At 50.8% G+C, this 15,725-nt stretch overlaps 2 protein-coding genes across 2 annotated transcripts; both read right to left on the bottom strand.

Moving 5' to 3' along the window:
• Positions 1-836: 836 nt before the first annotated feature.
• On the bottom strand, positions 837-5,766 carry LOC120370196 (serine protease inhibitor Kazal-type 6-like). Its single transcript, XM_039484524.1, has 5 exons — positions 5,709-5,766; positions 3,719-3,794; positions 3,583-3,634; positions 1,190-1,305; positions 837-949 (listed from the first exon to the last, which is right to left on the bottom strand). Exons 1-5 carry the CDS (start codon positions 5,764-5,766, stop codon positions 868-870), a joined length of 384 nt encoding a protein of 127 aa, XP_039340458.1. The 3' UTR covers positions 837-867.
• Positions 5,767-10,983: 5,217 nt separating this feature from the next.
• Positions 10,984-14,799, bottom strand: LOC120370056 (ovomucoid-like). The gene is made up of 4 exons (XM_039484113.1): positions 14,706-14,799; positions 12,150-12,172; positions 11,436-11,551; positions 10,984-11,189 (listed from the first exon to the last, which is right to left on the bottom strand). Exons 1-4 carry the CDS (start codon positions 14,761-14,763, stop codon positions 11,144-11,146), a joined length of 243 nt encoding a protein of 80 aa, XP_039340047.1. The 5' UTR covers positions 14,764-14,799; the 3' UTR covers positions 10,984-11,143.
• Between the last annotated feature and the right edge of the window lie 926 nt (positions 14,800-15,725).

Raw genomic sequence — 15,725 nt, 5'->3', positions numbered from 1 at the left:
ATTTGTCTCTGGTGTCTCCCCGCTCCCAGACGCTCCGAGTCACTGGGACAGGGCGCTGGGCTGGCAGCCAGCACCAGCATGGCCAGAGATCTGTCAGGCTCCCCCAGGGCAGCCCGGAAGTGAGGCAGCTTCCAAGCACGTGAAGAGCCAAATGTGGCAGGTTGTTGTCTGCTGCACAGGGCATCAGCGCAGCTCGGAACCCAGTCAGAGGGAGTCCACAGTCCCCTGTGCGTCCTGGAGGAGACCGACGAACTGTGCAGCTCGTGGGTCTCTGGGGCAGGGGGTGTATCGGCAGGATCAAGGGTTTGCTGGTGTGTAGGGTGTGGGGCACAGCATGGATCCACAAGCCCTTTACACCTCCCACCCTGACTAGTAGCCCCGGGCCCTATGTCTGGGTTGGGGAGCCCATCCCCTCCCAGCCCTTGGTGTTCTCCCGGGCAAAGGCCTTTTACTGGGGCTTTGCTCATGGTCTCAAGATCTGGTCCATGGAGCACACTCAGGTCTGGAAGGGAGTCAGCTACAGGGAACGTGTCTGGGGTTTGTGTATCAATTTCTCTTGTAGGAAAAGCCATGGCAGGAGGTGATAGAATAATTGCCAATCTGTGGCTCCTTTAATGCCTGTGACTGGCTACTGCACTTTGTGTTCTCCTTAACTCCGGTCTGTAAGCTGGGGAGAGCCCGTGTGAGACACGGGAGAGCAGAGCCCCCCCGTGGAAAGGGGAAAAAACCACCAAGGTAACGAATTCTGCTGAGTTTGCTTTATTGGACATGCAGGGGGACAGTCAGTGACGCTGTCAGGAGCCCTGCAAATGGAGGATGAGATGAGACCGTGGCTCCATGCGGGGATCTGCTAGTGGGAACTGAGTGCTAAAGGTCTTCTCTTTGCTTGGCCTCATCGTGCGACTTGCATTCTCCATAATGCTTAAAGCAAAGACTTCCAAGGTATTTACTAGAGGGAAAGACAGAGACACAGAACTCAGGGCTGCAACCTTATGGACAACAAAAGCAAAACATCTGTCAAGGCCCCAGTATGTCACATTAACCAGAGCTTATCTGCTGGCAGGAAAAAATACACTGAGGAAGTCGACCGAGCCTCTAGGAGGTAAAGACATGGGCACCGGCAGGGCCTTGAGTTACCTCACAATTGTATTTTAGTTTTTGTTAATTGGCTGTTTATTCTGTTACTTACTAGACTTCTGTGCAAAAGACGCATTTGTTGCTGTATGTTTTCCCATCAGTGCCACAGATAGGGAAGTACTCCCTGGTGCAGCCTTCTGGAGGCTCCTTGTACTCGCTGCAGAAACCCTACAAAGAACATTAGTATTGCTATTAGAGTTATTGTCTGCATTTCAGTAGTGCCCCAACACCCCCACTCGCCCAGGGGGCTGGGCATTCTCTGAACACAGAGGACCCTGGGAGCTTGCAGTACCTAATCCTGTCCCTTGTCTCCACTGACGTTCTGATTAACTGACTTCCCAGTTCCCCTCTCGCTGCCAGGAGGAGCTGAGCCCGTCTCCCTGGTGTAAGAGACGTTTCTGAACCCACAGCACATGTTGTGTGAGTGAAGGGGCATCTCCGTAGGCATCAGATGCTAATCTGACATTACCCAGGGTACAATCTGGACTGATGAACAGCTGTGTCCCCTCAGTTCTCCAACCTGGGGTGCCTTTTACACTGCTTTGCTATGAAAGCAACCACTCCTGTTCCTGCTCACACACAGCTTCCAGCATGTAAATTACCCTGAGCTGTGTGGTATGAGTGCTTTGGCCAGCCACTCTTGAATTACACTGCAGTGAAACAGCAGCAAACTTCCAGTCCCAGACTTTCCCCCAGAAATGTGTGTCTTGTACTGCCCAGCCCTCTCCTGGACAATACAAGCTCATATAAAGTCTGTCATTTTATTAATAGAAAATGAAATGCACAAATCCTATTATCTCAAATGGAGTTTTCCAAACACTTCAATCCAAACACACTGGTTTAGATAAAACAAGTTTCTTAACTACAGAAAGATGGATTTTAAGAGATTATAAGTAATGAGGCATCAAAGTCAGAACTGGCTACGAGAAAATGAAAGCAAAATGCCACTAAGGGCAGGTCTACACTAAGGGCGGGGGTCGAACTAGGGTACGCAAGTTCAGCTACGTGAATAGCGTAGCTGAATTCGAAGTACCCTAGTTTGAACTACTCATCTGTCCAGACGCCGCGGAATCGAAGTCCGCGGCTCCAAGGTCGACTCCGCCACCACCTTTTGCAGTGGTGGAGTACCGGAGTCGACCGCGGCGCTTCCGGAGTTCGAACTATCGCGTCCAGATTAGACGCGATAGTTCGAACTCCGAGAAGTCGAACTCACCGCGTCGACCCGGCTGGTAAGTGTAGACTAGCCCTAATACCTGACTTATCAAGCTAAGTGAATTCAAAGCAAAAGGTCCCTCTCACCAAATGCTTCAGCAATCTTCCTGGTTGTCCTTTCCACCAGGACCCCTCCCCCAGTCCCACGTTACTCTCTTTGTCCTTCAGGTGTTGGTGATGTCGTGGGCAGAGAGAAAGGGAGGAGAAATTTGGGGTATTTGTTTCCTATTCTTATATCTTCCCCTCTTCTTTGAGCATCATCTCCAGCTGGGATTCATGTAACAGAAAGTCTGTGGGGATGGGAACCTCCAGCTGTTCCTTTGCCAACAAGTAAATTTCTCGCTCACAACTTTTTTCCTACCAAAGAATGGCCACGTAACAACGTGATGGTCTGTTTGATTATGTTGAGACCTGGTTGAGGCATCAGTTTGTCTTTTGTCTCTCGTTTATGGCTGTTTCCCCAGACTGGGAACATGTCTTATACAGTAGATTCTTATAACTTTACATACAATGTTGCCTCACATATTTAACAGGACTATAATGTTCAGCACGTTATGAGTTTTCAAATACCACCTCACAAGGCATACTTTGTACAAAATGTATCATAGTCTTGTAAAAGGGGTGAATATAGGGGTACAGACTGTCACACCCTGGTCTAAGAGATGCTTCTGAACCTGCATCATATATATAGAATGTGAGTGAAAGAGCATCTCCACAGGCAGCAGATGCTCAAATATAAAACTCCTCATGCTCTTGTCACACTGTCACCTCCTCTGTTCTGTCTCAGTTGCTCTCTGTGTCTCCCCCAGGCCCATCACAGGCTGCCCCGTACAATAGCGTATGGAATCCATCACCCTGACCACATGGCTTACGGCTACTCAGCAGTGAGACACCCCTGGCTAGCTCAGGTCAGCTGACTTGGGCTCGGGCTGTGCAATTGCTATGTAGACATTTGGGCTTTGGCGGGAGCCTGAGCTTTGTTAGCCAACGCTCAAGTCAGCTGATCTGGTCCAGCCATCCCAGGCTCTGGGTCTTTTGTTCCAGTGTAGATGTACCCAGAGGTTCTCAGTCCCAGCAATTTACTGTCCCTTGCTAGGGCATGGGGTAGAGTCTGTTTCTGCTCTGAGACATGTGCTCTCGTATGTTTCTAACCCAGAGATCGTGGTATCTGTGATGCTACAAACCAGAGACTGGGGAAAGTGACTATTAACGAACAGGGAGAATTCGACTTACCTTACCAGCCTGGCCAGCAGCATCTGGAACAAAACATACAGACAGAATGAGACTGTTTCAGATTCTCTCTCCCATCCTGGTGCTGGGGTTATTGATGTCCCTAGGTCTGACCAAGTCTCTCTCTCTATTTTTATACCGAGCCTTTTCAAATGGTCTGGTATGGGGTTGTGCCACTGGGGATGTCAGCTCTTGTACCAGCTGTATTAACTGAGCTGAGATCGCAAAGGGGGAATGGAGGAAGAGGCAAACGTTCTTGGGACTTTCCATCATGATCTTACTCTAGGCAGGTGTCTCCTCTACAGGATCTCACCCTCGCCTTTCGGGGAGGTGAGGAGTTTCCTACTTTTCCAGGAAATTCTGAGAAGATCTCAGTGCTGTTTGTTTTAATGCTTCTTCTGGATGAAGGGTAAGATTGTATCTATCCACTCAATTCAGTGAAAGGGTTCAGAAAACATTCATGGTTGTCAGCAAGACTTAATCATAAAAATGCAAAGAAATGTCTTTCTTTCTTTCTTTCTTTGGAGTTTCATCAGGGATCAGATCAACTATATAGCGGGAGCATGGCTGTCTTAAGCCACCTATAATAAAACAACGCCCACATGTTGATCTCATCTTAAGCGTTTGAAACACAGGCCCCTGCCACTTGACCTGAAGAAATCGCTCTGTTATCTGCCAGCTCCATAATATCCTATTGTTCTTTCAAAGCTACATCCAGCCAACAGAGGCCAAAAAATGTCCGTTGACATCAGTGGAAGCAGGATTAGCCCCCAGACTATCCACAATAAAAGCGGTTAATGGCTTTGCTTTAAAAAGCCAGTTATGGAGTACTGAATTTCAGGGGCATTTCATATCACAGCCACTTTTCTGTCATTCGGTTCACCTGTTCTCAACAGGCTGTCTGGTCCATTCATTGACACTGTCTGGTGCTGGCCTCTGACACTGGACTCCACTTCAGGTGTCTTTGTTGTTCCCTGATCTCTCTTTAAGTGTGAGGGGTTTCCTGGTTCATTAGGGGTCTCTGTTGGGAAACTTGTGATCTGGGTCTTCAGCAGTTAATTTTCAAAGAGCCAACCTAGAGCAGTAGGGATTGAATTGTGCCTCGCTGTCTTCGGGAGCAGCCTGCTTGGTCTCTCTCTGTGTTTTGGGTTCTTGTATGTTAGGGTTCTGGATCCTGAGAAATCATGTCGTATTATATTACAAGCATCCAGAAAGAGAGTCTTATGTTTTACTCTAACATCTGTTTGGATGGTGTGAACATAACACGGCACACTCCGCCATGTACCCCACAACAGGCTGTCTGGTCCATTCACTGACACTGTCTGAAAAATCCCAGAACACTAAAGGTTGTGTCTCAGCAGCTGTTTTGCAGGGTCCAAGAGCTCACGGGCAGCCATAAAAACGTCAACAGCTTTTGACTCCCTCTCTCTCTCTATTATTTGAGCGTCTCTTCAGAGTTAAGCCATAGCACAGAATTACATCAGCAATTACTCATTTCTAATGAGATGTTTCATTCTGAACAGGTCTGACTCTATTAATTAAACTGTATTCAATTGACTAAGATATTTGAATCCTGATGGTAGAATGATCAGATAAAAAGTGTGAAAAATCAGGACGGGGTGGGGGCTAATAGGCACCTTATAAGAATAAGCCCCGAATATTGGGATTGTCCCTAAAAAAATGGTACATCTGGTCACCCTCGCTGATGGCCTCTTTGTGGAGTTTCATAATAAACAATGACAGGAATTAAAATTATTTAAGTAACTAGATCAAGAATTTACTGCCAACCCCCTCATCCCCAACAAAATAATCAGAAAACAACCAGAATCGTAGATGAGAGGGAATTCAAAAAGAAAGGGGAGTCCATGGATGTTTGGTTTCTAGGGGCTGAGACTCTTTTCAGCTGCCTCGGTTTCTGGCAGAGTCAGTGACATCCCAGCCCAGAGAGAACCGCGGGAACAGCCCTTCCGAGCTCTGGGATCCGTGCAGGGAGGTTAGAGCTCCTGGAATCAGCCCCTGTGGGGATGTGCGAACCCCTGTATAGATCAGAGTGAGGCTGGCCCCGACCTTTCAGGGGGGCAGAGGTATCAGAGCAGGGCTCAGCACAGGCTACAGCCAAAATGACTCACCCGAGTAGAAGCAGCAAAGTGCCAGAGCGAAGAGCAGAACGGCCCCTGTTATCTTCATGGCGGAGGCGTCTGTCTGGTCTGCACTGGGCTCTTGGTGCTCTGCTCCCTCAGTAAACCCCACAGACAGAGCCCCACTATATATAGGGTGTCGGAGATGTGACATCATCCTAAATAGTCACGCACAACTCCGGCAACCGGAAGCAAAGCTCTCAAGGGGAACGCCAAGCTGTGAACAATGTTTCCTCAACAAGATTCCAGGATCAGAGTGAGGAGGTTACAAGTCACACCCTTGATTGGGTGAATAATGGAGTAGTTATGTGGGCTGAGTGCTCACCATGGGGCACATGGGCACCCAAACCCGGATATTCCTGATTGTCATGAGTGCGAGTGCAGAACACATTGGTCATGCTGCACCTTAACGGCACTGACCCAACCAAGCACCTGACATTTACCGTGTTACCAGCCTCTTTCCGCCAGTGGGTCCCAGCAGCAGGGGTGTGGCCCAGTAAGACTCACTGGCATGGCGCCTCCTGCTGGTTGTCTTGGGAATTAGCTCTTCAGGCCCAGAGCACCCTCTGCCGGCTGATGTCTCGCCTGCCGCTGGCCCCCATGTCCCTCCCAGATCCCGGGGCCCCTTGCCCAGGGGTTCTGCCCACCACAGCAACCCACAATCTAGGTCTCCCCACCCAGGGGAACCCCCAACCCCATCCCCACCTTGCCTCAGTGGCTACTGCCAGTCTCCATTTAGCCCCCGCTCCCTGGGGCAGACGGCAGCCTATGAACCACTCATCATCAGCAAGGGGGGGTTGGACCAGCTGCCTCTGCCTGTCTCTGGGCTTCCCCTCTGCAGCCCCAGTATCTTTTGTGGGCCCTTAACTCGGCCTGCAGCCTGGGGCTTTGCTAGGCTGGAGCTCCCCAGCTCTCTCTGCCCTTCCCCAGCCCTGCTCCACCTCAGGTACCCTGCTCAGCTCCCAGGCAGCCAGGCCTCTCTCTCTCAAGAGGTTAGAGAGAGTCTGTCTCAGTCTCTTGCCCTCAACCTCTTATAGGGCCAGGCCAGCCGTGGTCTGACTGAGGCGTGGCCCCATCTGTGGCTGCTTCCCCCAATCAGCCCAGCTTTCCCCCCGCCCCAGCACTCTCCCTCGGCTGTTTGAAGCCCTTCAGGGCAGGAGTGGGGTGACCACCCCGCTACAAGGGGGCAAAGCTGACCAGAAGCGACTGCCCTGTTGCCCTGATCTTGCAAGTGCTCTGCCCGCAGCCGGTGCCTGGCTTAGTTTAGAGGAGTGAGAGGGCAGGTCTAACTCATTCCACTGGCCCGTGACCCCAAACAGCCATTTCCAGTGTCCTGAGATTCCAGGATCTTGGTTCTGCCTCTTTCCCCAGCTGTGCGCCCTGCGGCGGCTGCAGCGATGGGGGGACCCAGGAGTGGATTTGGCAGCTGGAGATCCCCGAGCACAGGGGAGATGCTGCTGTGCCCAGCGAATCCATCGTTAAGGCAGCTTTGCAATGGTGCCGCGCCATTAAACTGCCAGAACTCAGGGGAGGCTCTGACTCTGTGCCCAGCTCCTGGGAGCTGCAGGGTTGGAGGAGCGGGGCTAGCTGGGCCCAGTAGGGTCCTTTAACCCTTCCATCCCAGTGTGGGGGTTGTTCACCCCATCCCAGGAGCCCATCCCCACCAATCCCTTGCTGTTCTCCCAGGCAAAGGCCTTTTCCTTCAGCTTTGCTCAGAGTCTCATGACCTGGTCCACTGATAACACTCAGGTCTGGAAGTGAGTCAGATACAGGGAACGTGTCTGGGGTTTGCGTAGGGATTTCTCTGGGAGGACAGGACATGGCAGGAGATGACTGTCTCATTTAATGCCTGTGACTGGTTAGAGCACTTTGTGTTCTCATTAACTCCGGTCTGTAAGCTGGGGAGAGCCCGTGTGAGACACGGGAGAGCAGAGTCCCTCCCTTGTAAAGGGGTGGGGGGAAACACCGAGGTAACGAATTCTGCTGAGTTTGCTTTATTGGACATGCAGGGGGATAGTCGGCGATGCAGTCAGGATCCTTGGAAATGGAGGATGAGACGAGAATGTGGCTCCATGCGAGGATCTGCTGGTGGGAACTAGAAGCAAATGGGATTCAGCTCCATATCAGCGCTCAGCATCCCGAGGATTCAGCATTTTCCATATCGCGCAAAGCAAAGACTTCCAAGGTTTTCACTAGGGGGAAAAGAGAGAGACACAGAACTGAGGGCTGCAACCCATATGGACAATGAGGGAAAGCTTCTGTCAAGGCCCCACTATGTCAAATAAGCAGAGCCCTTTTGCTGACAGAAAAAATTAGACTGAGTTTACCCAGGCTCCAGGAGGTAAAGACAGAGGGGCACAGACAAGGGCTTGAACTACGTCATAATTCATTTTTATGAATAACCCATTTATTCTGTTACTTACAAGACTGCTTTGCAAAAGAAGCGTTTGTTGCTGTATGTTCTGCCATCAGTGCCACAAACAGGGTTGTACTCCCGGGGGCAGGCAGACGGAGGCCTCTGCAGACTCCCTACAATTGTGCTAATATCAGTGTCAGTGTTATTGTCTGTGTTGCACTAGTGCCCCGACGTTCCCTGGGTGCTGGGCGTGCTGTGAACACACAGGAAGGGACAGTCCCTGCCCTCAGAGCTCATACTGTCTGTCTTCCTGGTGGACATGGTTCGTGGGTCTGCTGGAGTCTGTGAGTGCTGAGCTCCGCAGATGCTCTCTCAATGCAGCCCAAGGGAGGAGATGTCATGAATATAGACAAGGGGTGGAGCTCTCCACATGGATTATGAAATCCCCGTTGAAATGGTCACTGAGGCTATGAACCAGTACAGTGAATGGTCATTCCCTATTCCTAATTCATCATATCTGGTTGGTCATCTAAGTCAGATGCACATTTGGTGCCCCCTGATTGGTTCATTGAAACTTTTGCAAAAGGAGGATTGCGTGTGGCAACTAACAACTAACAAATACTCTTGTTACGAACGACACTCGTCATTGTCACATGATCACAGGTGTTGGCACGAAGAACAGCGGTTCCCCAGCCCTAATGTAAACAATCCCACATTACCGGATACTCGTAAGTAGGACAAGAATGTGTCTGTATCAAATACCCTTTGGGGACTGCAATAAATATTAGTGGGGAAAGGTTAAAGTGCCCTGACATACCCGGGTGAATTCAGCGTAAGCCTTTGTAAATTGTGTCACACCTGCATCGACCAGCTGTGTCCGGGGCTCTGTTGGTTGCTGAGAACCTCCATCTTGCATCCCAGTCACATTCATCTTTGCTGTTCTACAGCAGAAACCAGCATATTCCAGGGTCCATGCGCCCTGTCCCTCAAGCCCCTGCCAATCTCTTTGTAAAAGCAGCTTGGAAATTCGATCAGGGCAAGAAGGGAGGGGAAGCGGCCACGTGGCACCAGTGTGCAGCCAGTAGCCCCGTGTCCATATGTTAACGGGCACAGGGAGAGCTCCCTCAGGCAGCCCCAAACTAAGGCAGCCGATAGGTCTGCTGGGATCCAGAGGAGCGGGATGAGCGGTGGCTGTGCTGCATGGGGAGGAAGGCAGCACAGACCCCGTGCAGAGGGACCCCTCTACCCCTTGTGCACCAGGGAGATCATGGCTGGCTTCAGGGTACAGGTCTCTGCCGCGGGGATCGGGAGGGATGTGGGGCTGCTGTGGGCTGTGGCACAGTGGGGCACCACATGGCCCCAGTGCTGCTGGGGGGAAGCGATGGGATGTTCCCTTTTCCACTTCCAAACGCTGGAGCAGCTGGGCACCAGGTAACTGTCTGGGTGCACTGGGCCCTGCTTCTGGGCTGGGGATTCCTCCGCCCCAGGCAAAGCCCCTGAACTCTGGCTTGGCTCTTGGCTTCAGGACTTGCACCATTGAAAATACGGGTCTGAGCCTGCTGACTCGTCACTGGGCCCCTGACAGCCCAGTTCAGCGCCTGGCCGGTTCAGAGCTCCATAGTCCCTCCAGCACAGGGCCTGTGGCCGCGGGGAGCAGGTGCCGCGGATGGCCAGGGCTGGAGCACAGCGTAGCCAACCCCAGGCTTCAAAATTCATGATTCCGGACACCACAATGACAGGATTGGGATAAGGATGAGAAACGGGGCAGGGGGGATTTTGATTTGCCTGCTGGTGCTTGATCCCTTAGTCGTCACATTTCCCAGCTTGTCTCTGAAATCACAAGGGCAGAAACTCGCGTTTTTAAAGAAAAGCCGAGACTCCCCATGTCCCCTGGGTCCAGGAGCTGGGGCTTTCAGAGCAGCAACCATGGCGAGACTCATCGGGGGAATCACGGGGCACAGCAGGTCAGCCGGCTGGGAGCGGCTGCAAGGGTGAGGCCCATGTAGCAGGCAGCCCGAGGGCTGGGCCTGGCGGCCTGAGGGCCAGGCTGGGGAGCAGCCTGTGGCTGGCAAAGGAGAGGGCCATGGGGAGGGGACCAAAGGCCGGACCCCGGCTGGGGGACCTGCAGGCCCGTGTGTGATGGTCTCTGGGATGGAGGGGGGTATTCCTGGCACTGGGCTGAGAAACCCCCCACATCCTGCTGTGTCAGACGGCCCCGAGGAGCTGGGCTGGGAACTTGGAGGTTAGCAGTGGTTTGTGGTAACTCTGAAGACCTTGTACCCAGGGTACAAGGTTGGCAGGTTGTTGGTCTGCTGCACAGGGGCATGAGGGCAGCACGGACCCTGGCCAGAGGGACTCCACAGTCCCCTGTGCATGATGGAGGAGACGGATGGATTGTGCAGCTCGTGGGTCTCTGGGGGAGGCAAGGCTGGGAGGAATGTGGGGTGCTTGTTGGGGAAGGGCGCACCCCACAGTGTGGAGCGACATGGCCACACACACAGCGGGGCAAGGAGAAGGACAAGCCCTTTACGCCCTGACAAGTAGCCCTGTGACCTGCGTTTGGGTTATTGATCCTATATCCTCCCATCCCTTCGTGTTCTCCCAGGCAAAGGCCTTTAACTGGGGCTTCGCTCATGTTCTGGTCATGGAGCACACTCAGGTCTGGAAGGGAGTCAGCTACAGGGAACGTGTCTGGGGTTTGTGTATCAATTTCTCTTGTAGGAAAAGCCATGGCAGGAGGTGATAGAATAATTGCCAATCTGTGGCTCCCTTAATGCCTGTGACTGGCTACTGCACTTTGTGTTCTCCTTAACTCCGGTCTGTAAGCTGGGGAGAGCCCGTGTGAGACACGAGAGAGCAGAGTCCCCCCGTGGAAAGGGGAAAAAACCACAGAAGTAACAAATTCTGCTGAGTTTGCTTTATTGCACAGGCAGAGGGATAGTCAGCGACACTGTCAGGAGCCTTGGAAATGGAGGATGAGACGAGAACGTGGCTCCATGCGGGGATCTGCTGGTGGGAACTAGAAGCAAATGGGGTTCAGCTCCATATCAGCACTCGGCCCCCCGAGGATTCAGCATTTTCCATATCGTGCAAAGCAAAGACTTCCAAGGTTTTCACTAGGGGAAAAAGAGAGAGACACAGAACTGAGGGCTGCTGCAACCCATATGGACAACGAGGGCAAAGCTTCTGTCAAGGCCCCATTATGTCAAATAAGCAGAGCCCTTTTGCTGACCTTAAAAATTAAACTGAGGAAGTCGACGCAGCCTCTAGAAGATAAAGACAGATGGGTGCAGGCAGGGGCTCGAATTACATCACAGTTGTATTTTGTTTTTTATTAATGGGTCATTTATTCTCTTACTTACTAGACTGCTTTGCAAAAGAAGCATTTGTTGCTGTATGTTTTCCCATCAGTGCCACAAACAGGCTTGTACTCCATGGTGCATATTTCTGGAGGCTTCTTGAACTCACTGCAGAAACCCTACGAAGAACATTAATATTGCAATTAGTGTTAGTGTCTGCATTTCACGAGTGGCCTGATGCCAACTCCCCCCCGCCAGGCTGGGCATTCTCTGAACACAGCGGACCCTGGGAGCTCGCAGTACCTAATCCTGTCCCTTGTCTCCACTGATGTTCTGATTAACTGACTTTCCAATTCCCCTCTCGCTGCCAGGAGGAGCTAAGCCCGTCTCCTTGGTGTAAGAGACGTTTCTGAACCCACAGCATATGGTGTGTGAGCGAAGGGGCATCTCCACAGGCAGCTGATGCTCAAACATAAAACCCAGAGCCCGAACACCTACACAGCCATTTTTAGCCCTGCAGCCCAAGCCCCAAGCTAGAGTCAGCTGGTCCGGTCCAGCCATCCCAGGCCCTGGGTCTTTTGTTCCAGTGTAGATGTACCCAGGGGTTCTCAGCCCCAGAGATTCACTCTCCCCTGGCTAGGGTACAGGGTAGAGTCTGCTCCTGCGTTGAGTCATGAGTTCTAGCATGTGTCTAACCCAGAGATCGTGGTATCTGTGATGCTACAAAGCAGAGACTGGGGAAAGTGACTATTAACAAACAGAGAGAGTTTGACTTACCTTACCAGCCTGGCCAGCAGCATCTGGAACAAAACCCAGACAGAAAAGACACAATGAAGGGAAATGCTGGAGTCAGTTAAGAACATTCATCGCCGTGTAGGACAATGCATGCAGCTTCCTCAGCAGCACAAGAAGTATTAGCAAGAAGTGTCATGCTTACAATAGTCCTGCCAATACATCCCAGAATGATGTTCTCTTTTTTTGCAGCAGTGTTACACTGTTGACTCCTATTTAGCTTGTGATCCACTACGACCCCCAGATCCCTTCCCACAGTGCTCTTTCCTAGACAATCATTGCCCATTTTGTATGTGTGCAACTGATTGTTCCTTCCTAAGTGGAAGCACTTTGCATTTGTTCTTATTGAATTTCATCCTATTTACTTCAGACCATTTCTCCAGTTTGTCCAGATCAGTTTGAATTTTCATCCTATTCTCCAAGGCAGTTGCAACCCCTGCCACCTTGGAATCATCCGCAAACTTTATAAGTCTTCTCTCTATGCCATCATTGAAATCATTGATGAAGATACTGAGCAGAACCAGACCCAGGACCAATCCCTGCGGCACCCCACTCAATTTGCCCCTTCCAGCATGACTGTGAACCACTGATAACTACTCTCTTAGAACAATTTTCCAACCAGTTATGAACCCACATTATAGTAGCTCCATCTAAGTTGTATTTCCCTAGTTTGTTTATGAGAAGGTCATGCAAGACAGTATCAAAAGCCTTACTAAAGTCAAAATATACCACGTCTACCGCTTCCCCCCATCCACAAGGCTTGTTACCCTGTCACAGAAACCTATCAAAGCAGCAAAGAGTCTTGTGGACCTTATAGAGTAACAGTCTATAAGGTGCCACAAGACTCTTTGCTGCTTTTACAGATCCAGACTAACTCGGCTACCCCTCTGATACTAGAAACCTATCAGGTTGGTTTGACATGATTTGTTCTTGACAAATCCATGCTGACTGCTATTTATCACCTTATCATCTGCTAGGTGTTGGCAAATTGATTGCTTAATTATTTCCTTCATTATCTTTCCGGATACTGATGTTAAGCTGACTGATCTGTAATTCCTCGGTTGTCTTAAGCCACCCATCATAAAACAATACCACATGTTGGTCTCATCTTCAGCTTTTGAAACACAGGCCTCTGCTACTTCAGTCTAAGCACTCTTACCTGCTCTAATAATACCCTGATGTTCTTTCAAAGCTAAACCCAGTCAAGAGAGGCCAAAAAATGTTCATTGACATCAGTGGAAGCAGGATTAGACCCAAAACTATTCACAACAAAAATGGTTAATGGCTTTGCTTTAAAAAGCCTGCTACAGAGTAGTGCATTTCAGCAGTATTTCATACCACAGCCACCTTTCTGCCATTCATTTGTCCTGTGCTGCTCTGGCGCTGGCCTCTGACACTGGACTCCACTTCAGGTGTCTTTGTTGTTCCCTGATCTCTCTTTAAATTTGAGGGGTTTCCTGGTCCTGCTCATTAGTGACTCTATTGGGAAACATGTGATCTGGGTCTTCAGCAGTCACACTGCAAAGACGCAGCCTAGCACAATATAGGTTGCACTGTGCCTCATTGCCTTTGGGAGCAGCCTGCTTTGTCACTCTCTGGTTTTTGGATTCTTGTACATTTGGGTTCTGGATTCTAAGATATAAATTCATATTACATTGCAAGCTTCCAGAAAGAGAAATTTATATTTTTATCAAACATCTGTTCCGCCATGTACCTCACCAAGGCTGTCTGGTTCATTCATTGACACTGTCTGAAAAATATCAAAAAAACTAAATGTTGTGTTTCAGCAGCTGTTTTGCAGGATCCATGACCTCACCAACAGCTATATATCCTAGGCAGCTATCTCCTATCTCTCTCCTTTATATGAGTGTGTCTTCAAAATTAAGTCATAGCGAAGAATTACATCAACAATTTCTCCAGTGTAATGAGATGTTTCATTCTGAACATCTGTCTCTGTATCCAGTTCACTAAGATATCAACCCGTCACGTGAAGATTATCTGAATTAATGAGATATGGATAACAAGGTCATCCAGATTACAAAGTAGGGATTGAAAAAAAAATATTTGGAAAGGATCTAAACCCTCCTGTTTTCTACTTTGGCAATGCTGTACATCTTGTCATGCTAATTAAGTATCATTGAGTTGAATTAATTCAGGGCATAAAGCAACTCCTAAGTAACAGAAGCTAAAAAGAAACTTTTCCTGCAGACAGCTTTGCACAGCTTCTCTTTCAGTCAGAACTGTAGATGAGAAGAAATTCAAAAAGAAAGGGGAGTCCATGGATGTTTGGTTTCTAGGGGCTGTGACTCTTTTGAGCTGTCTCGGTTTCTGGCAGAGTCAGTGACATCCCAGCCCCGAGGGAACCCCGGGAACAGCCCTTCCGAGCTCTGGGATCCGTGCAGGGAGGTTAGAGCTCCTGGAATCAGCCCTGTGGGGTTGTGCGAACCCCTGTATAGATCAGAGTGAGGCTGGCTCCCACCTTTCAGGGGGGCAGAGGTATCAGAGCAGGGCTCAGCACAGGCTACAGCCAAAATGACTCACCCGAGTAGAAGCAGCAAAGTGCCAAAGCGAAGAGCAGAACGGCCCCTGTTATCTTCATGGCGGAGGCGTCTGTCTGGTCTGCACTGGGCTCTTGGTGCTCTGCTCCCTCAGTAAACCCACAGACAGAGCCCCACTATATATAGGGTGTTGGAGATGTGACATCATCCTAAATAGTCACGCACAACTCCGGCAACCGGAAGCAAAGCTCTCAAGGGGAACGCCAAGCTGTGAACAATGTTTCCTCCTCAACAAGATTCCAGGATAAGTTGGAGGAGGTTACAAGTCACACCCTTGATTGGGTGAATAATGGAGTAGTTATGTGGGCTGAGTGCTCACCATGGGGCACACGGGCACCCAAACCCGGATATTCCTGATTGTCATGACTGCGAGTGCAGAACACATTGGTCATGCTGCACGTTAACGGCACTGACCCAACCAAGCACCTGACATTTACCGTGTTACCAGCCTCTTTCGGCCAGTGGGTCCCAGCAGCAGGGGTGTGGCCCAGTAAGACTCACTGGCACGGCGCCTCCTGCTGGTTGTCTTGGGAATTAGCTCTTCAAGCCCAGAGCACCCTCTGCCGGCTGATGTCTCGCCTGCCGCTGGCCCCCATGTCCCTCCCAGATCCCGGGGCCCCTTGCCCAGGGGTTCTGCCCACCGCAGCAACCCACAATCTAGGTCTCCCCACCCAGGGGAACCCCCAACCCCATCCCCACCTTGCCTCAGTAGCTACTGCCAGTGTCCATTTAGCCCCCGCTCCCTGGGGCAGACGGCAGCCTGTGAACCACTCATCATCAGCAAGGGGGGGTTGGACCAGCTGCCTCTGCCTATCTCTGGGCTGCCCCTCTGCAGCCCCCGTACCTTCTGTGGGCCCTTAACTCGGCCTGCAGCCTGGGGCTTTGCTAGGCTGGAGCTCCCCAGCTCCCTCTGCCCTTCCCCAGCCCAGCTCCACCTCAGGTACCCTGCTCAGCTCCCAGGCAGCCAGGCCCCTCTCTCTCAAGAGGCTAGAGAGAGTCTGTC

This window comes from Mauremys reevesii, linkage group 8, assembly GCF_016161935.1.
Source record: "Mauremys reevesii isolate NIE-2019 linkage group 8, ASM1616193v1, whole genome shotgun sequence".
In the NCBI taxonomy this organism is placed as follows: Eukaryota; Metazoa; Chordata; order Testudines; family Geoemydidae; genus Mauremys; species Mauremys reevesii.
The sequence above is the reverse complement of the archived record's forward strand: the minus strand, read 5'-3'. Positions and strand labels throughout refer to the sequence as shown.

Coding starts and splice junctions, on each gene's coding strand:
- LOC120370196 (XM_039484524.1), bottom strand. CDS start 5,766: ATGAAGATAACAGGGGCCGTTCTGCTCTTCGCTCTGGCACTTTGCTGC. Junction 3,635..3,718: donor AGACCATTTGAAAAGGCTCG/GTATAAAAATAG, acceptor AATCTGAAACAG/TCTCATTCTGTCTGTATGTT. Junction 950..1,189: donor GTCTTTTGCACAGAAGTCTA/GTAAGTAACAGA, acceptor CTTTCCCTCTAG/TAAATACCTTGGAAGTCTTT.
- LOC120370056 (XM_039484113.1), bottom strand. CDS start 14,763: ATGAAGATAACAGGGGCCGTTCTGCTCTTCGCTTTGGCACTTTGCTGC. Junction 12,173..14,705: donor ACTTTGCTGCTTCTACTCGG/GTGAGTCATTTT, acceptor GTTTTGTTCCAG/ATGCTGCTGGCCAGGCTGGT. Junction 11,190..11,435: donor TTCTTTTGCAAAGCAGTCTA/GTAAGTAAGAGA, acceptor TTTTTCCCCTAG/TGAAAACCTTGGAAGTCTTT.